Source organism: Prionailurus bengalensis, chromosome E1 (assembly GCF_016509475.1).
Source record: "Prionailurus bengalensis isolate Pbe53 chromosome E1, Fcat_Pben_1.1_paternal_pri, whole genome shotgun sequence".
NCBI lineage: Eukaryota > Metazoa > Chordata > Mammalia > Carnivora > Felidae > Prionailurus > Prionailurus bengalensis.
The window spans coordinates 11,061,619-11,089,347 of NC_057347.1; the positions used below are offsets into that span (position 1 = coordinate 11,061,619).

At 52.1% G+C, this 27,729-nt stretch overlaps 1 protein-coding gene across 2 annotated transcripts; it reads left to right on the forward strand.

Moving 5' to 3' along the window:
* Nucleotides 1-26: 26 nt before the first annotated feature.
* On the forward strand, nt 27-27,231 carry TOP3A (DNA topoisomerase III alpha). Of its 2 annotated transcripts, XM_043583288.1 has the most exons (19): nt 27-507; nt 3,790-3,849; nt 5,283-5,356; nt 6,165-6,240; nt 7,579-7,687; nt 8,732-8,875; nt 9,029-9,199; nt 9,475-9,575; nt 11,207-11,281; nt 12,582-12,664; nt 13,724-13,931; nt 15,770-15,955; nt 16,147-16,276; nt 18,958-19,071; nt 19,173-19,338; nt 20,525-20,668; nt 23,216-23,338; nt 24,615-25,258; nt 26,667-27,231. In XM_043583288.1, the coding sequence occupies exons 1-19, from the start codon at nt 328-330 to the stop codon at nt 26,840-26,842; spliced, it is 2,964 nt and encodes a 987-aa protein (XP_043439223.1). In that variant the 5' UTR covers nt 27-327; the 3' UTR covers nt 26,843-27,231. The 2 variants fall into 2 exon arrangements, with proteins under 2 accessions (XP_043439223.1, XP_043439224.1); XM_043583289.1 differs by lacking the exon at nt 11,207-11,281.
* Nucleotides 27,232-27,729: the final 498 nt, after the last annotated feature.

Genomic DNA, 27,729 nt, shown 5'->3' on the forward strand with positions numbered 1-27,729 from the left:
GAAGTGGGGCGGAGGAGCGGAAACGTACAAGGGGTCCCGAGCGCGGGGTCGTCTGGGAGTTGTAGTTCGCGGTCCCGTGGCGCTCGCACCGGGCGGATGTAGCCCGAGAAGGCGGGCGGAAGCCGGACTCCTAGGTGCGGGATTCCCTGTCGAGGCCGTGGGTCCGAAGCCCCGCGGGCTTAGGGGTGGTGGCCGGGACGCGGCAGGTGGCGCTGGCGGCTTTCGGGGGCCCCAGTTCCCTTAGGGTGGACGTCAGGTGGGCGTCACCTCTGGCTTTTCCAGCATGCTTGGGCACCCGGCGGGCGGCAGCGGGCGCGGGGCCTAGGGATGATCTTCCCTGTCGCCCGCTGCGCTCTCCGCTGGCTGCAACGGCCGGGAGCCAGGACCTTGTCCCGCGCTGCCATGGAGGTGGCCTTGCGAGGCGTGCGGAAAATTCTCTGTGTGGCCGAGAAAAACGACGCGGCCAAGGGGATCGCCGACCTGCTGTCCAACGGTCGCATGAGGCGGGTAAGGAGGCGTATTTCCGATCAGCTGTGCGGGTGAGGGAGCTGTCCCGATCACCCAGCGGGACAGCGCGGCGAGCGCTGGGAATACAGACGGAGGCCGCTTCTCCCACTTCTGGGTCATTGCAGTGGCTTCCTGTCTTCTTTTCGGACTGGTAGGCATTTAAAAGTGAAGACGCTTCACCCATGTGCTTGAAAACCTTGGCTCCTCCTTGCGCACAGCCGCGGTTCCCAAACTAGTCTGATAATCGGTACTAGCTGGGACACTGGCTATTCTGTGGGTTTGGGGTGAGACCAGGGAAGGCTGTGTCTTAACAGTATTCCCTGTGATTTGAAATTTTAAGTTATTGGGAACCCCTGTTCACAGCACTTTAACTGGGCGGTCAAGCCCTGTCCCAGCATTCCCAGCTAACCTGGCCCTCCCCATCAACGGCGCATCCCCTGGGTTCTGCGGCCCCACTGGCTTTACAGTCTGTAAACGCGTATTAAGAGGGCAGTACTACCTAGGCTATGGGATTAGAGGGAACAGCTGCCCTATTCCTACTAGTACAAAGTCACTCCCGAGAGACAGGCAAGTAAGGGATGAAAATTTGTTCTGGACACACTGGAGGTGCAAAGGAAGGGAAAGGTAAAAGAATTTGTAAAACAGGTGGCATGGAGATGATAAGAACTGATCAGGAAAATCTGTCAAATAAAAGTGGATTGCGAAATGGTTTTCTGGAGGCAGAAAGCAGAAGTTCCCTGCTCTTTTCTTCTTTCGAGATCTCAAGGTCCTTAGACTTCCATTTCTAGCTCGTGGAGAGTGGGAGCAAGAGCTGAGGTTGTGTCTGTAGAGTTCAGACCTCTGGCCCCTCACAGGGAGAACTCTGATAGCTTTCTCCCTAACCTTTCACTATTCAGATTCTGGGCAGCCAAAGTGACTTTAAAAAACAAAGTGTGACTCCAGTAATCTCCCACTCAAAACCCACATTGCTTATCTCAATTGATGCAGAACAAACATTTGATAAAAATGTAATCCCCTTCGTGATCTTACAGAATAGCAATCCTAAAGGAGCCACAAAGAACCATTGGTGCTAATAAATATGTTCAGCCAAGTTATGGGATACAAGATCAACGTACACAAATCAGTAGCAATGAACAATCTGGAAAGAAAATTAAAAAAAAAAAAACAATTCCATTTACAATAGCATTCAAAAGCACACTGAAAACTGCGACCTTCTTTATCTGGGTAGTTTTTTTCATGGTTTTATTTATTTATTTATTTATTTATTTTAATTTTTTTTTTTCTCAACGTTTATTTATTTTTTTGGGGACAGAGAGAGACAGAGCATGAACGGGGGAGCGGCAGAGAGAGAGGGAGACACAGAATCGGAAACAGGCTCCAGGCTCTGAGCCATCGGCCCAGAGCCCGACGCGGGGCTCGAACTCCCGGACCGCGAGATCGTGACCTGGCTGAAGTCGGACGCTTCACCGACTGCGCCACCCAGGCGCCCTTCATGGTTTTATTTTTATATTTAGAAAGATGCATCTTAAAGAATTCTGTAGATTTAGTGGCAGCAGTATGGGAGTTCCTACAGATTACTTAGAGAAGGGACTTGTATTTTTTTTTTTCTTCTTAGAGTGGACAGCACTGCAAAAAAGATCACAAAAGCAGGGGCTCCTGGGTAACTCAGTTAACTGAGCATCTGACTCTTGATTTCTTTGGCTCAGGTCATGATCCCAGGGTCGTGGGATCGAGCCCCGCGTCAGGCTCCTGTGCTGAGCCTGGAGCTTGCTTGGGATTCTTTCTCTCTCCCTCTCTCTCTCTGCCCCTCTCCCCCGCTCACATGCTCTCTCTCCAAAATAAAAAGAGAAGGAGAGATCACAAAAGCTACATTCTTGATCTATCAACCGGGTGTTTTTTCTTTCCCCAGACTCCGAAACTGCTCTAAGTTTGGGGTATCCAATTTCCCTGAGCACCTCACCCACACATGGGATCACACATAATTGTGTGCCACCCCAAAATGGGAATTACAGGGGGGCAAGTTTGAAATGTCAGGAAAGACATTTCACATCCTCGAGGCTACCACTGGTAGAGGAGACTGCCTGCTGGAGCTCTGGTTGTGGGATCACACACATGTTATCAGACGAGTTATTTACCTGGAGAGGATCAGAACGGTGGTTTTAGACTGTTCCCAAGAGACACAAGGGACAATGGATGTGCCCCTCAGGAGTCACTTGGGACTGGACTGGGGAAACGTACCTGTAAAAGTACTTTTTTTTTTTTTTAACGTTTATTTATTTTTGAGACAGAAAGAGACAGAGCATGAACGGGGGAGGGTCAGAGAGAGGGAGACACAGAATCGGAAACAGGCTCCAGGCTCTGAGCTGTCAGTACAGAGCCCGATGTGGGGCTCGAACCCACGGACCGTGAGATCATGACCTGAGCCGAAGTCAGCCGCCCAAACAACTGAGCCACCCAGGCGCCCCCCTGTAAAAGTACTTTTAATGCTGCTGTGGAGGACGGTGGGATCTATTCAGAGAGGGTCTGATTCGTCCATGCTCGCAGCTAAAGAATTGCTTTATAGACTGGTTTCCAGTGCTGACTGGGGCTTGTAGTGTTACTGGATTTTAGAGCCAGAGGAGCACTTAGAGGTAACTTTATTCAAAAATTGGGGCGCCTGGGTGGCGCAGTCGGTTAAGCGTCCGACTTCAGCCAGGTCACGATCTCGCGGTCCGTGGGTTCGAGCCCCGCGTCGGGCTCTGGGCTGATGGCTCAGAGCCTGGAGCCTGTTTCCGATGCTGTGTCTCCCTCTCTCTCTGCCCCTCCCCCGTTCATGCTCTGTCTCTCTCTGTCCCAAAAATAAATAAAAAACGTTGAAAAAAATTTTTTTAAATAATAATAATAAATTGATGTTCAGAAAGGCGAGTGATTTGCCTGTGCCCAGCAGTTTTGCAGTATGGGGAAGAGGGAGAAAGTGGGCAAGAGAATTCCGTCCTAATCCTTTCTCTGCCTCTAATTTGTGACTTGACCTTGGACTCGTCCAGGCTCATCTATTCGTCGTTATATTAGCTGACCTCAGGGTTACCTTCTGGCATAAAAACTCCATGGACTGTACCAAGCATGTGCTCGTAACTGTTTTGAGGATCCTCTTGATAACCGGCCTTAGTAATTTAGCCTAGTTTTTATCTTTAGGAAATACTGTTATTTTTCAGTTATGACCACTTATCAAGGTTCTGCTTGATCGTTAGGCCGAGGAGTCATTTGTTTTCAATGTAATTTATTTATTCTTGTTTTGTGTTATAGAGGGAAGGATTGTCTAAATTCAACAAGATCTATGAATTTGATTATCATCTGTACGGCCAGGTAGGTGCTATCATGTTTCTGTCCTGCAGCTGAAGTGTGCTGCTGTTAGATCCATGGGCCATTTGGTATATGTTCCTCGAGTTTTTAGTTAGGGCTGTAAAAATAGAAGCTGTTAACTACAGGTTGCCGCTGAACTGCCTGTACCTTAAGAGTTACTTCAGGGGGCGCCCGGGTAGCTCAGTCGATTAAACGTCCAACTTCAGCTCAGGTCATGATCTTGTGGTTGGTGGGTTCGTGCCCCATGTCGGCCTCTGTGCTGACACCTCAGAGCCTGGGCCTGGAGCCTGCTTTGATTCTGTGTCTCCCTCTCTGCCCCTCCCCCACCCACACTCTGTGTGTGTGTGTGTGTGTGTGTGTGTGTGTGTGTGTGTGTCTCTCTCTCTCTCGAAAATAAACATTTAAAAAAAAAGTTATTTGATCAAGAAGAACGAGCCTGGCCATCATAGAAGAAGTCACTATCTTTCAAGAATAATTGTTAAGGGGCGCCTGGGTGGCGCAGTCGGTTAAGCGTCCGACTTCAGCCAGGTCACGATCTCACGGTCCGTGGGTTCGAGCCCCGCGTCAGGCTCTGGGCTGATGGCTCGGAGCCTGGAGTCTGTTTCCGATTCTGTGTCTCCCTCTCTCTCTGCCCCTCCCCCGTTCATGCTCTGTCTCTCTCTGTCCCAAAAATAAATAAACGTTGAAAAAAAAAAATTAAAAAAAAAAAAAAAAGAATAATTGTTAAGACCTAAAGATCTCTGGTTACAAATGAATATTTTGTAATTTATAAAGAAGTCTCTTTTTAATGAAATATGGCCCCTTCTCTTTATAACAAGGAAGAAACTAAAACACAGTAGTTTGAGGAAACTTTAAATCCTATAAAAGGCATCATGGTGCTAGAATTAGAACGGTCGTTAGTTTGGTATTTGGCTTCAGAGAGATGCATTTATGTTCATTTCTCCCCAACTGGGTTTTGTTTTGTTTTGTTTTGTTTATAGACTTAATTTTTTTAGAGCCATTTTAGGTTTTTGGAGCAAAATTGAGAGGGGGGGGTACAGAGATTTCCAATAGACCCCTGCCCCCACACATACATCCCCCCCCCACCGTGATCAACATCAGATCACCAGAGTAACGCATTCTTTACCATCACAATTGTACCTACACTGACACATCGTAATCACCCAAAGTCCCTAGTTTACATTAGGGTTCTCTCTCGGTGTTGTGCGTACCATGGGTTCGGACAAAAGTAGAACATACATCCGTCATTACAGTATCGTGCAGACTATTCCCACTGCCCTTAAAGTCCTCAGCACTCCATCTCTTCCTTCCTCCTCACCTCCCCCCAACCCTCGGCAACCCCTTTTTTCTCTTTAACAGAAGTTCCTCCCTTTTATTTGAATGATGTGGCAAAATATAACTGCCGAAAGACTAACTCAAATTTTGTTATCCTTCAGAATGTTACCATGATAATGACTTCAGTTTCTGGACATTTGCTGGCTCATGATTTCCAGATGCAGTTCCGCAAATGGTCAGTACAATGCCTGGGGGAAGAACTTTCTGATTATTACAGTAAGTTGTGAAATGCTGCCGGGATTTTGAGGCATGTGGATCTTAACTATATAACTTCTAATACCCAGATGACTGTCTTTGTCCATTCGGGCTGGTATAACAAAATGTCATCAACCCTGGGGGGGCTAATAAACCATAGAAATTGATTTTGCCTGGTTCTGGAGAAGCAGGAGATCAGGGTACACGTAGACTGCTGACCTCTCACCATGTCCTCAGCTGGCGGAAGGAGCGAGGGAGCTCTGTGCGGCTTCTTTTATCAGAGCGTTAATCCCATTCATGAGGTACCACTCCCGTGACCTAATGGCCTCGCAGAGTCCCCACCTTCTAACACCATCACATTGGTATTAAGGTTCCAGCATGTGAATTTTGAGGGGACAAACACCATGGAGACCACGGCAGTGACCTAAGATTAACTGAACCATTGTGAATTTTTACCGTGTGTTGAGCACAAACAACCACTTTGAAGTGTTATTTTCCTTAGAATAGCCAGACCTATTTCACGTAGTCGCTGTGTTACACTTATCCCATCGCAGACGTGCGTGAAAGGGCTCCAGGATTTCTTCTTAGCAGCTGCTGCTGTCACAGAAAGCAGAAAGTGCTTTGTGCAGAGGGTCATAGCCTTGCTTTTAATTCTCTGGCATTTTCCCGTGGGACTTCTGTTGGGGATCCATCCGTGAGCTCACTGAGCAATTTTTTTCTTGTAAAAATGGAGGACTTTCCATCCTGTGCTGAGGTTGGATGTTTTGTGTTTTCATCCTCTTTTCTAGGCACAGCTGCAATCCCCTTGTCCTCTTTGAAGCAGAAATTGAAAAGTACTGCCCAGAGAATTTTGTAGACATCAAGGTAGGATCTTTTGGAAGACATACAGCACTGGAGTTGAACAACTCCAGAGTGCAAAATAATTGAACAGTGATTTCTGTATTTTGAATGCATCAGAATTTAGAGATCACGTTTCCCACCAAACTTAGTGCCATGGTTTTAAAAATTATTCCTACTCAGGGCACCTGGGTGGCTCGGTCGGTTAAGCGTCTGACTCTTGATTTCAGCTCAGGTCGTGATCTCATGGTTGGTGAGATCAAGCCCCAACTCAGGTTCTGCACGGACAGCCTGCCTAGGATTCTCTTTCTTCCTCTCTCCCTCTGTTTCTCCCCCTCCCTGCCCCTCAAAATAAATAAATAAACATTTAAAAATTCTTCCCACTCATCGTATAAATGAGGCCACTTATTTTTTATTTGTTTATTTTCAAAGATTTTAGTTTTAAATAACGTCTCCACCGATGGAGAAGTCACAACCCCAAGATCGAGAGTCACAAGCTGTACTAAAAATAAGCCTTTTGGGGCGCCTGGGTGGCTCAGTCGGGTAAGCGGCCAACTTCAGCCCAGGTCACGATCTCGCGGTCTGTGAGTTCGAGCCCCGCGTCGGGCTCTGGGCTGATGGCTCAGAGCCTGGATGCCTGCTTCCGATTCTGTGTCTCCCTCTCTCTCTGCCCCTCCCCCGCTCATGCTGTCTCTCTCTGTCTCAAAAATAAATAAAAGTTAAAAAAAAAATTAAAGAAAAAAATAAGCCTTTTTATTAGTAGTGGTTGTTTAAATAAATCCTAGGAATAACATTGCTAAATGATTAATTCTAAGTGATGAATCACTAAATTCTATTCCCGAAACCAATACAACGCTATGTGTTAACTAATTAGAACCTAAGTAAAAAAAACTTGACACGTCGAACAAGTTAAAAAACATTAATCCTAGCTTCCATCCCGAATTAGCATGGAGAGACAACAAAGTGTAAATGGTCACGTGACAGGCGAGTTTTGAGTGCTCAGGGCACCTGTAGCAGTGGTCTGCTAGCTGGGAAACCTTCTTGGGGTGAAACTCAATTAGGGATCAGTTTCATTTTTGACCAGGACGTGATCAGGACCACGAGAGTTACAAGTGTGTGTCAGAGCTGAGGTTTAGGTCTTGTCTCACTAGGGCAGGTGCATTAAACCCTCCATCTTCTAGAAGCTCACTTTCGGGTCCGGGATTCTGAGCTGGAGGGTTGTGGTAGCAGCCTCGGCATCCTTACACCAAGGTGGCGCATCCCGATAACATCACTGATGTTCGGTTTGGTCACACGTCCTTAGCGTAGAGGTGTCACCTCATGGCGACTGCGCTCTCACCGCTCTTCCGTGGCTGGGAATTTCAGAAAACTCTGGAACGAGAGACCCGGCAGTGCCAGGCCCTGGTGATCTGGACCGACTGCGATAGAGAAGGGGAAAATATCGGGTTCGAGATTATCCACGTGTGCAGGGCTGGTAAGTGACGTGGCTTCCGGGTCTCCACACGCTGGGACCGCAGAAGTAGATGGCTCCCCTGTGTGAGTGGGTCAAGGCCGAGTTCCCCCTTACAGACTCTCCCCGCTGGGTCCGTCAGGCCTCACCAGCAGTGTGTCCAGAGCAACTTACCGAACCCACGGGAGCCTCAGCTTTCTGGAAAGTCAGGCCAGTCTGACACGGTTCCTAGGGTGGCACGAGGACTAAAAGAGTCACCGAGTGGCACAGACCCCGCGGCCCAGGGCTTGTTTCGCGTCAGGTCCAAGTAGATTGCCAGCTGCTTGAGAGCAGGGACTTCTTATACCTTTTATACTACACTTGATCTTAGCCAAAAGGCCGAGAAGCGATCTTATACCTTTTATAAGTATAGATTGAATATTTGCAAGAGAATGCATATGCCGTACGGACAGTACAAAGAGTAATTCTAGAATGTTGTTCATCTGCTGTGTTCTTTGCATGCTGCCTGAATATTAATAAATACTCGCTGAGATGAATTTAAATGCCTTCAACGGGGCTAATGATTGCAGGTAACTTAGCGGAAGTGATGCACAGGTCATTCTCAGGCTTCAGAGAGTGGACGGTTTCTATTTTCCCTGAGTGTTTCTGTGTTGAAAGCTGTAACGACTGCTGGGAATTTAAGTACGTTAACTTTCAGGGACAGTGTGTGTGTCCTGTGTTATTTCCGTGCCAGGACGTGAAATTCCCTTGTAGGACCTTCTAATTGACAACATTTGATTTTCCCCAAACGTCTAAGAATGAGTGAGATTAGAATCTTGAGAGGCTCATAAGGAGAATAGCTGAAATTCACACCACTGTTACTTCTGACAAAACTAAGCTTAGCGGTTACAGCAAAGTTTCCTTCTTAGGTGGCTAGCATACTGTTAATTTCACCTAATCAGAAAATTGGGTGCCTCACAACATCTCGAAATGGCTTATCTTTCATTCAAGGTGGTTTAAGAAAAGTGAGCCCTTTATGATGGGAAGGCAATGTGGTTTGACTTTGATCTTGGTGACTCTGTTCCACAGTGAAGCCCAGTCTGCCAGTGCTGAGAGCCCGTTTCTCTGAGATCACCCCCCGAGCCGTCCAGACGGCCTGTGAGAACCTGACCGAGCCCGATCCGAGAGTGAGCGATGCTGTGGACGTGAGGCAGGAGCTGGACCTGAGGATCGGTGAGCCACTGGCAAACTCCCCTGGGGGTCTGCGTGGCACATTGGGGGTTGGGTTATGAACCAAGAATGAGGCTTGTGTGTAGATATGTGCAGCTGGCTTTGATCTTACGGTCCACTGCTTTCTCCTTCCTTCCTTCCGTCCTCACTTCCTAGGAGCTGCCTTCACTAGGTTCCAGACCCTGAGGCTGCAGAGGATTTTTCCCGAGGTGTTAGCGGAGCAGCTGATCAGTTACGGCAGCTGCCAGTTCCCAACCCTGGGGTTCGTGGTAGAGAGGTTCAAAGCCATTCAGGCTTTTGTGCCAGAAATCTTCCACAAAATTAAAGGTATGGCCGGAGGAGTTGTTTACGGTGTAGAACCTAAGGGCCTGGGAAGAACCAGGAGCAAAAATGCCACTGATTAAATGTGTGAGTTTTTTAGTCTTGCTGCCCTTCGTCCCACCCCATTACGATGCTCAGAATCCACTTAGTTTCCTGAATGACCCATAATCCCAAAGGCGTGTTTCCTATTCCTTTGGAATTTCAGTGCAATGTGCTTTCTTCTCTCTGTCCCATCATATGGCTTCTCTGAGTCATGGCCTTCCTGTTTGTCCCCGATACAGTAACTCATGACCACAAAGATGGTGTCGTAGAATTCAACTGGAAAAGGCATCGCCTCTTTAACCACACAGCTTGTCTTGTCCTCTATCAGCTGTGCATGGAGGTAAGAGATATTTGGAATTTTAATGATCGAGGAAAACTGTTCTGGAAGTTCCCAGGCCACTCCTTCTGTGTTAGCAGAAGTGACCCTGTTCCCTTTTCCCACTGAACTGTAGCTTTCAGCTTGCATCTCAGGACCTCACTTTTAGGGAACCTGTAGGACGAACTCCATGAAAATGGTACTAAACGATGTGAAACCACAGGAGCTGCAGACCTTTTAGATAAAGGCAGAAATTTTAAGAAATACATAGCTGAAATCTCTCCCTAAAGTAGAATGCTGTTAGCAGAGGTCACTCAGGATCCTCTAGACCTGTCTGGAACAGTAGACTCCTAGAGCTGGAAGGGGTTTGGACAGCATCTGGTCCAGCTCCCTCTTCCCCCGGTTAGATGAGATCTAGAAAGATGAAAGTCACAAACGAGCAAGTTAACTTCATCCAGGGGCAAATGCCAGGAAGGAAAAGTAGGGGGAAGGAACAGAGACCAGCCTGGGGGGCAGGGAGGGGACCGTTCTAGGCATGGTGGTCACGGAAGGCCTCTCAGGGCCACATCTGAGTGAAGGCCAGAGTGATTAGCAGGAGACAGCCAGCCACAAGGGGGCTGGGGGGGTGGGGCGGGTAGAGAACACGTGTCAGTAGAGAAGTAGAGAGAGCGGCCCATCAGAGGACCACAGGCCAGTCGGTGGCCGAGTTGCGACCCTCATACGGATCGTCCACCTTGTGGTGCTGCTGCTTTTCAGCCAGTACCTGACTGCTGGCTCTAACCTGGAGGCTGCACACAGTGGTGCCTGAGAGAAACTCTGAGATCTCTACTTTGATGAGTCACATGTGCTCCCGGCTGTAGCGCCCTGGCAGGTTTACTAATTGATTTGGTGAAGGGGGACCAATGACCGGTGAGCACCGGCTGCAGTGCCAGACACGCTTTATGTTACACTATCCTGTTTAGTCCTGATAGCGCCTCACCTGATAGTGAGGGTGGCGATCCTGTCCCCGCCTCACAGATGAGGTGGGAGAGAGTGAAGTAATTTGTGCGCACTCTAAAGAGCCGGTAAGGGGCACAGCACAGCTAGCTTCTAGCGTACCTGACTCTCCAGTCCTTCCGGAGACCACCCTGCGTCCAGGAGTCACTCTGTCCACGCCTCTGCCCTTTGACCCTAGAGGTCACGGAACTACCTGGCACGTCTCTGACACTGCACATTTACCTGTTCGAGAGAAGGAAACACCCCTGTTCGCTGGGGTGCGGTGAAGATGGTCTCCACATTGGGTTTTCCAGCTTGTAGTGTACGATTTCTCCGATTTCTAACTTGGTATCATCCTGACGTTTTAAAATGTAACACCGTGCACGTGTAGGTAGGAAACAGTGCTTAGGAGATGCACAGGCTGTCGTGTTTCGCGGGCCCTGGAAGGCACCTTGGGGCTTGTAAAGTTGCCCCTCAAAGTCTTGGTTTGAGCGGGAAGGTGGTGAGGTCTCCACCACACCGCAGGCTTCGAGCCCACCTCGCTCGAGGTGCTGTCGTGGCTGGAGCGGGGGCCTCTGCTCGTGGTGAGTGTCCTCAATGGTGAGCAAAGGCTACCGCAGGACAGCTAGAGAAGGTGCGCAAAGAGGTTAACGTGGCCTCTGCTTTTTCTGGCTCCCTAGGATCCCAGGGCAACCGTGGTAGAGGTCAAGTCTAAGGCAAAGAGCAAGTGGAGGCCTCAAGCATTGGACACTGTGGTATGTTCCAGATGACTGCACCAGGCGCTCTGATTGCCTGGTGCTGGGACCAGGTTTCTACGGCAGACGGTGGCCGGTGGCACAAAGCATCACCCTTCACGAGGCCAAGCGGGAAAGCCCTTGGGGAGAACAGAAACCCCAAAACAGAGGCTGCTTAGTCTTTTCGTGCTTTTTTAAGTTAATAAATGCAACGTAGCTGCTTTGTGTGGGGTTTGGCAAACAAAAAGAGGAAGACACGTCCCCCGTCATCCTTACGTAATCTCTGATCCAATGTGAGCATCTTCTCTTCCTGTTTTTTCTCATACACGTAATTTTTACATTGTTGTGATTAGGATAGCTTGTCTTTTTCTGCCCGAGCATTTTTCGTTAACGTGTGCCTAATCTATGTAAACGTTTTTTAAAATCTGTATTAAGAGCCTACCTTAGGACAGGGTTTCTCAACTTTTTAGACCCACGAAGAGCCACCCTGCTCGACACGAGTTGGAGTTAACTACCTTAGGAGTGCCCCTTCCCAGTCACCACCAGTCAGGACAATTCAGGGTACAGTTGCCGTCAGGATTCACCCTGGAGGTTGAACATACAGAACAAACAGGCTAAGAAACACGTGGGGATTGGTGGGCAGTGTGGTCTTTACCTTGGGCGTGGCCCAGTGTGTGTGTGTGTGTGTGTGTGTGTGTGTGTGTGTGCGTGTGTGCACGCACGCGCATGGGAGTGATTTGTAGGAATGACAAGGGGAGAGTTACAGACCGATTGCATAGGACAGGCATAAGTGTATTGGTCCTCACTGGTTAAATAGGCTTTGACATAGAGCCGCTGACATTGGTGGAATGTGACCAAGGGGAAGGACAACCGATGATCTCCCAGGAGTTTTTGAAGAATGGTATTCATCATCCAGAAGTTAGTAGGGCTCCAGTGGTTTTCCCAAAGTGTGGTTCCCAGACTGCCTGTATTAGAATCTGTGTATTGGCTTGCTGGTTAAAGGAAAAAAAAAAAAAAAATGCAGATTTCTGGCCTCTGTCCCAGCCCTCTTCTGTCAGAATCCCTAGTGCTCAGGGCCCGGGAATCTTTTCTCTTCCTAAGTGATTCTTGCTTCTGCCCATCAGAGCCTGAGAACCACTGGGTTGGAATCTGCCTCTGCCTGGCAGGCCCAGAAAGCTTTCTTTGCTACAGTCTTTCTCCCTCTGCGTGACAGCCGCTGGAGTGACAGTGGCCAGACATTTGTGAAGATGAGTTGTGTGGCTGTGTTGTGCCCTCTGACTCCCACACTGCACTCTAACTTGCCTATTGACACATTTAACAGGAGCTTGAGAAGCTGGCTTCTCGAAAGTTGAGAATAAATGCTAAAGAAACCATGAGGATTGCCGAAAAGCTCTACACTCAAGGGTAAATATTTGGGAATAGAATTTGGTGCATCTTTGTCAGGGTGAAGTATTTTATTTTGCTTCATTTTCTTTTAAAGATTTTATTTTTAAGTAATCTATATACCCAACATGGGGCTCAAACTCACAATCTGAGATCAAGAGTTACGTGCTCCACCCACTGAGCCAGGGTGAAAATATTTTAAAGCTTATGGGTAAATACGGACTGTCTAGATATCACCTGAGCTCTGAAGTAGAAGAATTTTGACATTGACTTTTCTGATGAGGAAAAGAGCCCGTTGAGTGAATTCACATCTCAGTGTTGACCTCTCAACAGTCCCCCCCACCGCCAGGGCCTTGGCAGGTGGCAGACCACACCTTTAGTAGTCGTCTGCCATCATAAATCATCGCACTTCAGGGGTTGTGAACATCCCAGCACCATCCGGTGACGGTGTGGTCCATGCTGTGGACCGCTGTGGCAGCCACTCGCCACAGGTGACTATCAGGCACTTGAGATTTGGGTCGTGCGAATTGGGACATGCTGGAAGTTGTTGACATGTGCTGGGTTTCGAAGACTTGTATGAAACAAAAGGATGTAAATGATCTCGTTAATGCCGTTTAAGTGGCTAGTAAAAAATGGTAAATTACATGTAGGGTCCACATGATGGTTTGTTAGGCAGCATTACGCTTTCTATGCCTGAAACAAATTCGTAGAAGCACACTCTGTTGCTGCTCTCAAGGCCATGGGGGGTCACCGGCAGACCGTTCATAGATCGGGCCAGGGCTGTGTCCCGGCCACACAACGGCTGGCAGGCTGAGCCTACTGTGTTCCCCGCCTGTGCTTCCCCTGTCGTTTTTCTTGTGGCTTCTTGGGGCATCTCAGCAAGAGAGCCTGCTGTCTCTCACCCCATCAGGGGGTCCCATCTGAGAACTTTTGTCAACGTAGGTAAGCTAGGTTGCCTTCGGTTGCGTTGGCTAGCTCAGATGGGACATTGCAGGTGCCACCAGGTGCTTTCAATCGAATTTGGTTGTTTCTAGAGCGATTCTAGCAATTTCTTTTTCTATTCGTTTGCCTTTGTTTTAGGTACATCAGCTATCCTCGAACTGAGACAAACATCTTCCCCAAAGACTTAAACCTGACGGTGCTCGTAGAGCAGCAGACCCCGGATCCACGTTGGGGGGCCTTTGCCCAGAGCATTCTAGAACGGGGCGGCCCTACTCCACGCAATGGGAACAAGTCTGACCAAGCTCACCCTCCCATCCACCCCACCAAATACACTAGCAGCTTGCAGGTTGGTTTCCCTAACTACCGCCTCCTGGAACCCAGGGGGAAGTGAAGGGTTAGCGGCACTTGAATTTACTCTGTGGGCTCTTACTTGAGGAACTGAGTGATTTTGAAATATCTCTCCATTTTAGCAAAGAGATGTCAGTGTCCGAATTCTGCTGCTTCAGTGTTCTGCTTGGTGTCCGTGAATCCCCACCCCCGGAGCAGGCTCTGCTGTCCAGCCCACTTCCCGCTCTGTCAGACCCCCTGCAGCTTTGCCGAGCCCCCCACACGTGGACTAGGAGGTTCGCCTGCCCTGTGCATTGCACAGCCCCCACAGAGCCTCCCACAGAATGGCTTGGCCTTCTTGGCCCCTCGTTAACTGGAGGAATCCGGCCCCCATCCTCCCCAGACTCGATGGGTTTCCATCGCCATCCTGACACTTGGATACTGTGACACCGGCCTCTTGTCTTTGGTCCGGTGGCTGCAGGGCTCTCGGGCAGCCTTGCCCTGCCGTGTGTCTTGCCTATTGTCCTTCCTCAGCTGGAGAATGAGCTCCAGGAGGGCCTGGAGGGCCAAGCTGGTTAGGCTTGTTTGACAGATGCAGGCTCCTTGCAGAGCTGAGCCACATTTGGTCCTTGTTTCCTTTTTTTATTAACACACATTGTTCTCTGGCCCTAAATGTAATACAGGTCCATTTTAGTTTAGAAAATTCAAAAGAATATGAGGAAGAAAAAAATTTGCCATTTCCTCATATGCCGAATTTTTTTTTTTTTTAATAGATGTTTGCTCATTTTTAAGAGAGAGTGTCTGAGCGAGGGAGGGGCAGAGAGAGGGGGAACAGAGGATCTGAAGCGGGCTCTGTGCTGACAGCAGAGAGCCCAGTGGGGGGCTCGAACTCAAACCGTGAGATCGTGACCTGAGCTGAAGTCAGACGCTCAATCAACTAAGCCACCCAGGTGCCCCTGAAATATTTTAAAGTATGATATTTAATGATTGCATAGATGTACCATAATTTCTTTTGCCAAATCTATTTTTTTATTGTTTATTTTTTTTTTTTTTGAGAGAGAGAGAGGGGGCACACGTGCACAACCGGGAGAGGGGCACAGAGAAAGAGAATCTGAAGCAGGTTTCAGGTTTCAAGCTGTTAGCGCACAGCCCGACATGGGGCTTGAACCCACAAACCGCAAGGTCATGACCTGAGCCAAAGTCGGATTGCCAGCCAACTGAGCCACCCTGCTCATCTGCAGGGTGCAAAATCACCCCTGCAGAAAGCACCCCTGCAAAATCTGTTTTTTAAGATTGCTTTCAACTTTCCAAGACCTAATAACCACTGACCTTTGTGTAAATATCTGTGTGGACCTTTCGTTTCCTTTGGATCCATTCTTAGAATTATTGGCTATGAGTATGAGCATGTTACAGGCTTTGACAGATTGAGCCTCGCTCAGTCCTTGATTACTTCACTGGTAGAAAGTCCCATGAACCTTGTGAACGGGATGGTGTAGGGCTGCTGGCTGTAACTTTACTGTGTCTTCTACACAAGGGATCCCTTATTAGTTTATTATGTTTTTACCTTGTCTCCTCCCTTGGTGGGGTTTATGTCAAAAGAAGCACCTCTCAGTCTGGAAGGTAGGATGCCTTCCTTGCTTATCCTCACCTGATTAGGGTTGTGTCTAAGTCCACAGCACACAGCGGGTATGCCCAGCGCTCCGTGCTGCTGCGGGGGCTACGGGAGCCACGTGCCCTGTTTCATGTGGAACTTTGGGCCGGAAGGTGGCCTCGGCCACGTCAGACTACTGGTGGTGCTGCGATCCTTGAGAGGCTATCTTCTGGAGGGAGTTTCAGACCCTTTCTCTTTCTTCCTAGGGAGATGAGCAGCGACTCTATGAGTTCATCGTTCGTCATTTCCTGGCTTGCTGCTCCCAGGATGCTCAGGGACAGGAGACCACTGTGGAGATCGACATCGCTCAGGAACGCTTCGTGGCCCACGGCCTCATGATTCTGGCCCGAAACTACCTGGATGTGTACCCATATGACCGCTGGAGTGACAAGGTACTAAAGCACAGGCCCGGTCAGGGGCCAGAGGCCACGTCTCACCCCGTGGGCCTCGGGGAAAGGGGAAGACAGCCGTGTTCCCGACCCCAGTGCCGTCTGATGGAGCGGGGCCACGTTCTTTGAAATGGAAGTTGTCTTTTGCCTAAGTGCCACGCGGAATGATCTGACGCTTCTGCTGCTCTCTGTAGACCCTCCCCGTCTACGAGAGAGGCTCCCGCTTTCAGCCCAGCGCTGTGGAGATGGTGGACGGAGAGACCAGTCCCCCCCAGCTGCTCACCGAAGCCGACCTCATCGCCCTCATGGAAAAGCACGGCATTGGTCAGTAGCTTGCTGTCCTGGTAGCTGGCAGCTCCGGCACACTCCGTACGGGCCAGGCACCGTGTCTCTTCTGGTCTTTGCCACAGTTCTAACGTGGCCATTATATTCTTCACCCCCTTTGTAGCTGAAGTGAGGCTTAGAGAGGTTAAGAACCTTGGTCTGAGTAAGTCCGCACATGGTGCTCTTAACCACTGCTTTACAGCAGCCGAATGAGGACATCGATGTGTCCCAGGACTCGGGGGCGGTGCGCTGGGAGCACCCTGGCCAGGTCCTGTCCGTGGACTTAGGATATTTGGCCCACCCAGGGATTTGCTTCTATTTTGAATAAGTTACCAACATTTAAGGCCTGAGAGATTCCACATAAAAAATCCGTGTCTTCATCTTGCGAGGCGTCGGGTCTGGCAGCCCGCCCCTTCGCGCCCAGAAATGGAATTGGAGTTGAATTGGAGCGGTGGCTGTCCCTTCCCCATCGCTCACACTTGGCTCCGCTCTCCGCTCGTTACCTGCCAGGCCCCCGCGGGGTCTGAGTTTGCTGCCACACGCGGCCGTGCCCTTGGTGTTCCTTAAAGCATTCCTCGTAACAGTATGGGAACTGGAAATTAGGTTAAAAGGAAACCGGGCCAGAATTGGCTTTCCCGGTAAGCCCCGTGGCCCAAGGTTTACAGGTGGGTCCCTCGGGACAGATCTGCCACCCCTCGTCAGTTTTCGTCACGGCTCTGTCATGGTCTCCGGCAAACCTAGTTCAGAGGGGCAGCGGCACGATGGAGAGGGAAGTGGATGGAGGGGAAGTGGGAGTTCCCTGGGCGTATTCCTGGGGCACAGCCACCCGCCCTGGGGCACAGCCGCCTCACTACACAGTGGGTTTTGTAGTCCTGGGACTTAGGAAGGAGTGCCCTCCTGGAGTCCTCTGGCCATTGCTGTACTGTCCGCAAAGTTGCGGGGTTCGCTAAAATTAAAGTTCGTTCACCCATCAGGATTCACTCATTAAAAATCTGAGGCTTCCACAGCTAGATGTTGGTCTAGGCCCCGGAGACACAGACAGGAATCAAGCCTGGTCATTCCATTCCCCCAAGGGCTCATCCAGCGGGAGAAAGAAATCAAAGCAACACTTAAGTCCAGCCCGATGGGCTCTGGCAGGGAGCGGGCAGGGGCCTTAAACCTCATAGGAAGGATTCCTGGCGAGTGAAGGCAAGCCAGGCACCGGCCGAGTCTGTAGGAGGACAGAGGCGCAGGGAAGCACATGGCACTGTGGCCGGGGGTGTGCGTGGAAGGTGAGGCTGGGAAGATGACTTGAGCCTCACTGCGGGGCCGGCGTGCCTGCCTAACGAGCTTGGGTGTTGGCCTGTGGCTAGCAGAGCGCAGTTTAAGATTTCTGAGGAAAGGAGCAAGGACTTATTTTTGTATTTTTATTTCTTTTGAGAGAGAGTGAAGGAGGGGCAGAGAGAGAGAGGGAGGGAGAGAATCTCAAGCAGGCTCCACACTGTCAGTAGGGAGCCTGATGCGGGGCTCGATCTCACAAACTGAGATCACAACCTGAGCCGAAACCAAGAGTCGGCCACCCAGGCTCTCAAGAGAGCTACGTTTTTTAATATGTTACCAGCTTTAAAAAAAAAAAAAAAAAAAAAAAAAACCTAAAAATGTTACCAGCTTTATTGAGATATAATTCACATACCACACACTTGACTGATGTAAGACGTACAAATCAGCGTCCAGTATATTCACAAAAGTGTGCAACCCTCCCCACAATTAAACTTAGAACGTTTTCGTTGTCTCAGAAAGAAACCCCGTGCCCATTAGCAGTCACACCCCATCCCCCCTTCTCTCCAGTCCCTCCAGTCCTGGGCAACCACTCATCTTTCTGACTAGAACGATACGGCGTGTGGCCTTTTGTGACCGGCTTCTTCCACTTAGCGTGTTCTCAGGGGTCATCCACACTGTGGCGGGAATCAGTACTTCTTTCCCTCTTGGCTGGTGCTGTCCCGTTGTGCAGGTACACCACGGTTTGTTTATCCATTCCTCAGTCGATAGACTTTTGGGTCCTTCCCATTTGTCCCGGTGCACATTTGTGTCCAGGTTTGTGTGTGGACAGTTTTCGGTTCTCTAGGGTAGATAACCTAGCAGTAGAATTTCTGGGTCCTATGGTAACTCTGTGTTTACCTTTTAAGGAAGTTCTGGACTGTTCGCCGTTTTACGCTCTGGGAGCAACGCTTGAGGCTTGAGGTTTCTCCGTGCCCTCGCCAACATTCGTGGTTATCGGTGCTTTTTGGTTATACCCATTCAAGTGGGCGTGAAGTGGTACCTCTGTGGTTTTGATTTGCATTTCTCTGATGCCAGAGCTACATTTGCAGAGAACCCTTTGGCCACAGCATAAAGAAGGTGTGGGTGGAGGAAGCAGCCAGAAAGGAGGAGACCGAGCACATTGCACTGATGCAGATGACATGACGTGGGCTCCAGCCGTGGCTCCGCCACATGGAGCAGAGGAGACGCAGGAGTTGTGAAGCTGACATTGACAGCTTAAGTGAGGAAGTGGATGCGAGGGAGAAGTGTGGTTTCTGCGTGGGCCGGATGCGAAGGGAGGTGTCTTACCGAGAATAAGAAGTCCAGGCAGAGGAAGGTGCCCACAGGACACCAGGGCGGGGGGACGGTCTGCATCACCCCGAGTAACCAGGACTGGCTTTCAGGTACTGATGCCACTCATGCGGAGCACATCGAGACCATCAAAGCCCGGATGTACGTCGGGCTCACCCCGGACAAGCGGTTTCTGCCCGGGCATCTAGGCATGGGGCTTGTGGAAGGTAAGGAGGAGGAGCTTGCGGGGGTTTTGGCGGAGCCGCGTAACTAAAGTCCCCGAAGGTGTCGCCCGGGGCCACGTAGAACACCGCTCTTGCCCCTGCAGGCTATGACTCCATGGGCTATGAGATGTCCAAGCCCAACCTCCGGGCTGAGCTGGAAGCTGATCTGAAGCTGATCTGTGAGGGGAAGAAGGACAAGTTGGTGGTTCTGAGGCAGCAAGTCCAGAAATACAAACAGGTTTTCACTGAAGCAGTGGCCAAAGCAAAGAAGTGAGTCCGGATCCTACTTGTGTACGCACGCGGTCATTTAGCTCTGCTTCCTGGGCCGTAACCTCTCCCTGGGCAGCGGGAGCGGGTGGGGGTGATTCAGCAGAAACCGGGCGGCGCGGCTCCTCGCGCCTCGTGAAGTGTGCGCCGCGGGTGGTTAGATGTCCTCCGGCCAGTTCATCACAGCCGGCGGTGTGCCTGGCAGGGCCGTCCCCACGCAGCTCCTTCCCCTTCGGGCTTTCCTCCCGAGGGTTCCCCTTCCCCTAGAGCTTCGCCAGCATACAAACGGTAATCGGAAAGATCTGGTCCGGTCCTGCCAGGCTATTGGCGCCAGATAGAGATGCCATTCTCTTGATTTTAATTGTCCTGAGTTAACAGGCAGCACAGCCGTGGGGCAGGAAACCTAGTGCTGGTGTAGGACACGTTTGCTCTGTGGAGTATTTTTTGTAGGTGGCCACGCAGCAAGCGGCACGTGTGCGTGTTGTTAGACGCAAACCTGTTTTCTACCCCATGCCAGTTTGGCAAAGAAGCGGATGAGCCGGGGCACCCGGCGGGCTCTGTCGGTAGACCATGTGACTCTTGATCTCAGGGTTGAGTTCGAGCCCCGTGTTAGGTGTAGAGATTACTTTAAAATAAAATCTGAAAAGAAAAAAGGAGAAATGGATGAGCTAGTTTATTTATTTTTAATGTTTATTTATTCTTGACAGAGAAAGAGAGACAGGGCATGCGTGGGGGAGGGGCAGAGAGAGAGGGAGACACAGAATCCGAAGCAGGCTCCGGGCTCCGAGCTGTCAGCACAGAGCCCGACGCGGGGCTCGAACTCAAGGACCGCGAGATGATGACCTGAGCTGAAGTCAGACGCTCAACCAACTCAGCCACCCAGGGGCCCCAGGATGAGCTCATTTAAATGTAAATCCAGACAGACAGACACTTCTGGGGTGCATGCTAGGACCCTGTGCAGTTTTGTTTGGTGCGGGGCTGGTGACAAGGCAAAAAGTACCTGCCTCGAGGCTGGATCACTCCCGGGAGCTGCCAGGAGCCAGAGAGGAGCCAGGGCCGCTTGGCCAACACAGCTCCGTCTGCCTCCGTTCTCCGCATCAGGCCTGCGGGGAGCAGCCCGCCGGTTCCCCTGGTCACGCTCATGCTGTGCGCACGTAAGAATATCGTAAATGTTTTGCTCTTCCTTCAGATTGGACGAGGCCTTATCCCAGTACTTTGGGGAAGGGGCAGAGGTGGCCCAGCAAGAAGCCATCTACCCAGCCATGCCAGAGCCCATCAAGAAGTGCCCGCAGTGCAACAAGGACATGGTCCTCAAGACCAAGAAGAGTGGCGGGTCAGTGCCAGACTTGTCCCCGCCGGTGCTCACCCAGCACTTGCTGGGTTGGCCATCCAGCCCCCTGCAGGGCCCTGTCGTTTCACTTCTGTGTCTGTCTTTGTTTGTTTGTGTATTTATGTATTTATTTATTTATTTATTTATTTATTTATTTATTTATTTTTAATGTTTATTTTTGAGAGAGAGAGAGAGAGACCGAGTACTAGTGAGGGAGGGGCAGAGAGAGATGGAGATACAGAATCCAAAGCAGACTCCAGGCTCTGAGCTGTCAGCACAGAGCCCGACACGGGGCTCGAACCCACAGGCCGCGAGATCATGACCCAAGCCGGAAGTCGGCCGCTTAACCGACTGAGGCACCCAGGCGCCCCTCTGTGTCATTATTTAAAGGCAGGCCTGCTGCTGCCGGCCCCTGCACTAAGTATTGGAGGTAGAAGGCCAGCTGACAGGGACCCGGCCTTGGAGTCGTGACATGACCTGGGATCCAGAGGAGGTGGGGGATGACGGCAGATTTGCGTCCCTTGTGGATCAGACGCCGCCCACTCACCGTGTGGAGGATGGTGGAGGAGCATGAGCTGAGGACCCCGTTGGGTCTGAGTTCAAATCTCACTTCTGCCACACACAAGTTTTGTGCCCCAGAGCAGGTTACTTAACTACTAAGCGCCAATTTTCCATAAACCTGGGGCGGTGGGGTCTACTCTGGGAAGGTGAGGGTTTGGCGTCATGGGTCAGAAGTCTAGTAGCGCAGGGCCTGACGTGTTAGAGATACTCAGTGGCGCTGCTTTTCTTCTTCCGGCTTTGGCGCTGATTTGGACCTGGACGTGCCACATCCCTTCTCGCTCTTAGTGCAGCAGCGGGTAGGCAGTTTGTTGCGAGGCTCCCCAAGGCGGCCCCTGGCCGCTGGCAGGTGTTCACAGCAGGAGTGGGGAATGGAGATGGTGGCCATCATTTATCACGTGCCATCCCTTGGTGGGGCACGATGCACGGTCCTCGATGTACATTCTGGACTCCATAACCACACAGCAGGGTGGTGTTTTTACCTCAGTTTCGTACGGAGTGGAGGCTGAGGCTTCGTGGGCTGAAGCGACTTGTCTACAGCAGGCAGCCCTGGGGAGCGGGAAAGGCAGAATTTGATCCCAGGTCTTCACAGCCCTTCATTCCTTTGCCCCTTTTGGGCTGCAGCCGTGTGCCGCCTCTGGGCTGCCACGGGAGCAGGTGGCATCCCCGACTACTGACCCGTCACTGGCCTGGGCAAAGAGAAGGCCAGGCCGGCTCTCAGAAACCAGAGGTTAATGGGCTCAACTTGGCAGTGGGCAGCAGGTGCACACATACGAGCCGGTGCTGGTACAGGCTTCGCCCAGTGCGGACTGCCACATGCGAGGGCTTAGTAAGTGCTGTGCTGTGAACTCTGAAGTTCTCCGAGTGCTTGAGTCACCGGGGGGAGGCCGGGGGGTCTGGGGATTGTCTTGTGGAATTTACCACTCCAGGGCTTATCTGATAGTTGCCGTTTCTCAGTGGATTAGCTGTTTGAATAATTGGGGTTTGGGGTTTGGTTAGTTTTCCCCTGGTCTGGTCGTACCCAGGCATGCTCAAAGGACATCGTAAACTGTGTTCACGTTGGCTAGTCCAGCCCTAAAGTTTCGTGGCTGGAAGCTGTAGGGAATTGTTGGCCAAGGGGCACCTGGCTGGCTCAGTCGGAAGAGCACACAACTCTTGATGTCCGGGTCGCGAGTTTGAACCTGACATTGGGTGTAGAGATTACTTAAATAGATAAAAACCTCAGAATGATGTGGTGCAGGTGTCCTGAGTAAAAGCTCTTTCATCAGACAGATAGGGTTCTATTCCCAGCTCTCTTACTCACCGCATGTGCATCCTTGGGCAGGTTTCCAGACTGTTCCCCACCTCAGTTTGCCCCACTGTAAACTGAGAGTGTCAACGGTTTCCATCAGAATTGTCGTGTGGAGAAGTTGGGGAAAGTCTGAGAGCACACAGCCCGGAACCTGAGCAGCACCTGAGCAGAACCCTCAGGTCGTGGCCTTGCTATGGCCCGGGTTGGTCAGTGGGTTGTTTTTTGTTTTGTTTTATTTATTTGTTTTGAGAGAGAGAGCACGGGCATGTGTGCAAGAGCATGGGGGGGGGGGGGGGGGGGGGCGGAGAGAATCCCAAGCAGGCTCTGTACTGACAGTGCAGAGCTCAACTCGGGGCTCGACCCCCCCCCCCGCAAACTGTGAGATCAAGACCTGAGCTGAAACCAAGTCGGAAGCTTAACTGACGGAGCTCCCCAGGCACCCTGGTTTGGTGCTTCTAAAGAAAGCAGAGTCAGCAATACGTATTTCTTTTTTTCAGGAAGGTGGGAGATAAACGCAGGCTAGTTTTTCTCATTCAGTACCAGCAACTGTGTATCCATTTACGTGTCCTTCGGAAAAATCAAGATCTCCCTTAATCAACTGAGGAAAAATCTCCCTGCCAGATGGGTGACAGTCTAGGAATGTTTATTTCCTGCATGCGGTCTGGTGGCTCCTGCCTGACCCCGCTCCCTCTGCCCTCCAGGTTCTACCTCAGCTGCACCGGTTTCCCAGAATGCCGATCGGCCATGTGGTTCCCTGACTCTGTGCTGGAGGCCAGCAGGGATGGGACTGTGTGTCCGGTTTGTCAGCCGCACCCTGTTTACAGGTGAGCTGGCCCCTGAGTCGGCTGCAGGAAGAGCACAGGTGGGAGGGAATCTCCCGGGACTTTCATTCCTAGACCGCTGCGTGGCCGGGGGCGAATCGGTGCTCTCAGCAGCAGCTGGGTTGGCAGTCCTAAATCGGTCTGTGTCCCTTCCCTTTCCAGCTAGATTGCTGCCAAGTAGGGCATGGGGAAGAGAATATTCGTGTGTCGGCCGTGGCTTCCAGGCTCCTCCCAAAGGCCCAGAGCCCTCGTGTAGCACCGGTCCTCAGACCTTTTGGCCATAGGACCCCTTACACTGGTAAAAATCATTGAGGAGCCCAAAGAGCTTTCTTTGTGGGTTAAGCTCATCAATAAGCTTATCAATTTAGATTAACTTATCTAATTAATCAACTTACCTAATTAACTTAGGTTAAGCTTATCGATAAGCTTATCAATTTAGATTAACCATCTAAATTAAAGTGGAGGCATTTATTTTTTATTTATTTTTTTTTTTCAATGTTTATTCATTTTTGGGACAGAGAGAGACAGAGCATGAACGGGGGAGGGGCAGAGAGAGAGGGAGACACAGAATCGGAAGCAGGCTCCAGGCTCTGAGCCATCAGCCCAGAGCCTGACGCGGGGCTCGAACTCACGGACCGCGAGATCGTGACCTGGCTGAAGTCGGACGCTTAACCGACTGCGCCTCCCAGGCGCCCCTAAAGTGGAGGCATTTAAAGACATATGTATTAATTTTATAACGCATACACTGCATACTGACATAAATGGCATGTTTTTACTTACTTCCAAAGCAGACCAAACCAAACCAAACCAAACCAAACAATGCATTGTTTCCCATTTCTCTAAGTCTAATGTCTGGCTTTAGATAGGAGACTGTTGGACTCGGGCCTCTGCTCCCAGGCAGTGTGCTGGGCCCGCGGCATGGGCTGTGGCCTTTGGCAGAGTCGCATGCCTACAGCAGGGAAGGATGACCACTCTAACTTCCTAGCCTTGTAACAAAATACCTTGAAAGGGCCCGGGAGCCTCCAGGAGCCTGAGAGCCGCTGGTGTTACAGGAAGTGAACCTTTCAGAGACTTCTGTATTTTGGTGATTAATTGGGATCTTAGATTTCCCCTGCCTCCCCCTCTGCCCTCGTGACAGCTGGACGGGCTGGCGGTTGGCAGGTGGCTGGCGTGGGCTCCTGGGGCACCGAGGGGAGGCCCAGGGTGGGCGCAGCCCTTTTCGGACCAGAAGACTTACAGCTGGTGGTTCATGCTTTCACTCACTTTCTGGCCTCACTAGGTTGAAGTTCAAGTTTAAACGCGGCAGCCTTCCCCCGACCATGCCTCTGGAGTTTGTGGGCTGCGTCGGAGGATGTGATGAGACCCTGATGGAACTCCTGGACCTAAGACTCTCACGGGGTGCCCCCAGAGCCAGCCAGCCAGCCAGCCAGCCCTCTAACCACCTGCAGGCTAGCCAGTCCCTGAACAGAATCGACAGCGCCCCCCGGGCCCTGCCACCACCCGCTGCCACTGCTGAAAGTGACTCTGTGACCTGCAACTGTGGCCAGGAGGCCGTGCTGCTCACCGTCCGGAAAGAAGGTCCCAACCAGGGCCGGCAATTTTATAAGTGCAACGGTGGCGGCTGCAACTTCTTCCTGTGGGCCGACAACAGCCCCCCAGATGCAGGGGGGCCCCCCCCCTCGGCACCAAGACCCTCAGGTGGCTCGGCAGGACGCCCGCCTGGCCCGGGGCATCGCCGGGGTGGGTTTGGCAGACCTGGCGATGACAGCGGAGGGGGCACGTCGTGCCTGTGCAGCCAGCCCACCGTCACCCGGACGGTGCAGAAGGACGGGCCCAACAAGGGGCGCCAGTTCCACACATGCGCCAAGCCAAGAGAGCAGCAGTGCGGCTTCTTCCAGTGGGCGGACGAGAACGTGGCCCCAGGTGAGACGGGACGTGTGTAGCCGGGCCGGGGGCTCTGCTGCGGTTCGCCTGGCGTCCACCTCCTAGAGCAAGGGCGGCCCCTGAAGGGAGGGCGGGGCAGCGGTGGGGCCGGCAGGTGCGTGCGTGGTCTTCATGCCAAATTCAAGGCCCACAGAGCTGCCCACTGCGCACCCGGCACTACGCTAGACACGCTATCTGTGCATCTTCCACACCCACCCCCCCCACCCCCCACCCCCCCCACCCCCCACCTCCCACCCCCCACCCCCCCCCGTCAGCTCAGCACGTGCTCACGGTTGTACAAACAGGGCAGCTGAGTCCCAGCGAACCCCCTCCACTGGGGGTCGCACCGCAGCACAGCCCGAGGTCGGCCGGACCGCTCGGCTCTGCGCTCCTCTAGCCTCAGTAGGCTCGCAAGGTCCTTGTCTTCAGCTGCGGAGCCTGGTCCTGGGGATGTCTAGGAACCTGCCCAGAGTTACATGGTTTGGGCCCGGTAACTGGGTCTGGTGAGAACCACCACCCAGACGTTGGAGCAAGGCAGATCACGCGCCCGGAGGCACTTGGAAGCGGTCCCCGCCCACCCCAGTGCGCGGCAGAAGCTTAGTTGGTACCTGAGAATAGCCGAAAGGCCTGTTGTCGGACAGAGCTGGTCCCAAAGCCTAGCTATAGAACCTTGAACGAAGGGCCCGGCCTCACCGCCTCAGTTTCCTCGGTGAGCTGGGCACTTGCCTACCTTCCTTAGGGTTCCTGTCTCAGAAGAGTTGAGTTAAGTCTCAGACGGTGATTCTAACACACATTGCCAGCTCTGCTTGTACAGGAAGAACCCAGAAGGCTGGGGAAGGCGCAGGGCTGGCTACCAGTGCCCGAGGGGGCTGGAGGCAGCCACTGCCACGACAGACTCGGTTTGCAGTGTGTGAGAGGTGGTCCAGGAAGTGGTGTCTGACGTCCAGGCCAGCTGATCAGTTGTCCGGGTGACACAGGGCGGTCCAAACTAAGAGGCCCATTTGAGGGCTGGAGGAATCCAGAACTCCCATTTCCTGGCACGGACGGTGGGGAGCAGGTTGTTGGTCACAGGCCTTCTGGGTTTTGCTGCTTCTCCATGTGGCCTCAGGCCAGTTGGCAGGATGTTGCTTCTGTAAAGAAGGCCTGTGTGAAGTGACAGTAGTGCCCTCCTTATCAGGATAGTGATGGTGGGCCAAGGCCTTCAAGGACACAGGGTCATTTAGGGAGTGGTGTCGGGGCAACGGAAGGGGGGGACACACCGTGTGCGGCGAGGAGGGAAGGGAGCCTGGCCTGTGGGCGGACGTGACCATACAAAGGCCAGAGGGACGCCCTCTGTGCTGGGACCTGTATTTCTGGCCACTTGTGTGTGTCTGTTCCAAAGTCAGCCTTCCCCTGACTCTTCCCACAGGGAGTCTCGGAGTCCAGACCTGGCCAAGAGGCAGGAGCTTCCAGGGGCCAGAGGCCAGAAGCAAAAGAGCCCGGGCCACTTCCTCAGACACGGGCTCCACGGCCAAGAAGCCCCGGAAATGCAGCGTTTGCCACCAGCCTGGACACACCCGTCCCTTCTGTCCTCAGAACACATGAGGCAGGGGAGGGGAGAGAGAGCCATGTCCTCACACCTGCCCCTTCCGTCTCAGGAATAAGCTGTTTTCGCTGCCCTGGAGGCTTTGCGGAAAGTGGCGGCTTTTGGAGTCTCGCCGCCTGTCGTGCTCGGGAGTCCGGATCCGGACCGCTGTCTCGAGAAGTCCCGTCTCTGGTGGACGGTGGCTCCCCGCCTGGGCTTCTTCTGCTGGCGCCGCAAAGTATTTACCAGCCGGGTTGGTGCGTCCCGCGCTGTGGCTCCAGGCAGCCTGGAAGGGGCTTCGCCCACAGACGTTCTGAGAAGGGGATGGGAGCGGCTCTTGTTCTAGAATTGTGTCCGTGGGAGCGGCTCCCACAGCTTGTGTGCCTTAATAAAGAATTCCGTCCCTCTCTTCTGGTGGGTGTGGTGCAGTGTCCCGTGAACGGTGGCGGGAACGACAGCCACAGACGCCAGCCAGTGCTCGGGGGGACCTCTCGCCTGTCTCTGGCCCCCTGCGCCTCTCTTCCCGGCCCCTGCCCGTCCTCCCCGTCCACACGGCAGGCAGCGAGCCCAAGCGCTCCCAGCCCCACAAACGGCTTGCCCCGCAGAGCAGAGACACGATACGAGATTCCAGATGCTTCCACGCTTCGCAGAGGTGGCCATGTCCCTGGTCTGTCTTTACAAAACCCTCTGAATGATACATAACCGTGTGGTTTCTTTCACTGGTTAGAAGAGAAGCAGAAACGGGGTGTGAGTTGCCCGGAGTTGCAATGCTAGTAGGTGACGAAGTGAACTGCCCTTGGGTTTTGGACTCCTGGCCCTGTACCGTTCGGATTGACTGACAGCTCCGTTCCCTGCCTGGATGGCAGCGGGCAGCGTTTTTGTAAGAGCAGCGGGTGGCCCAGAGTTG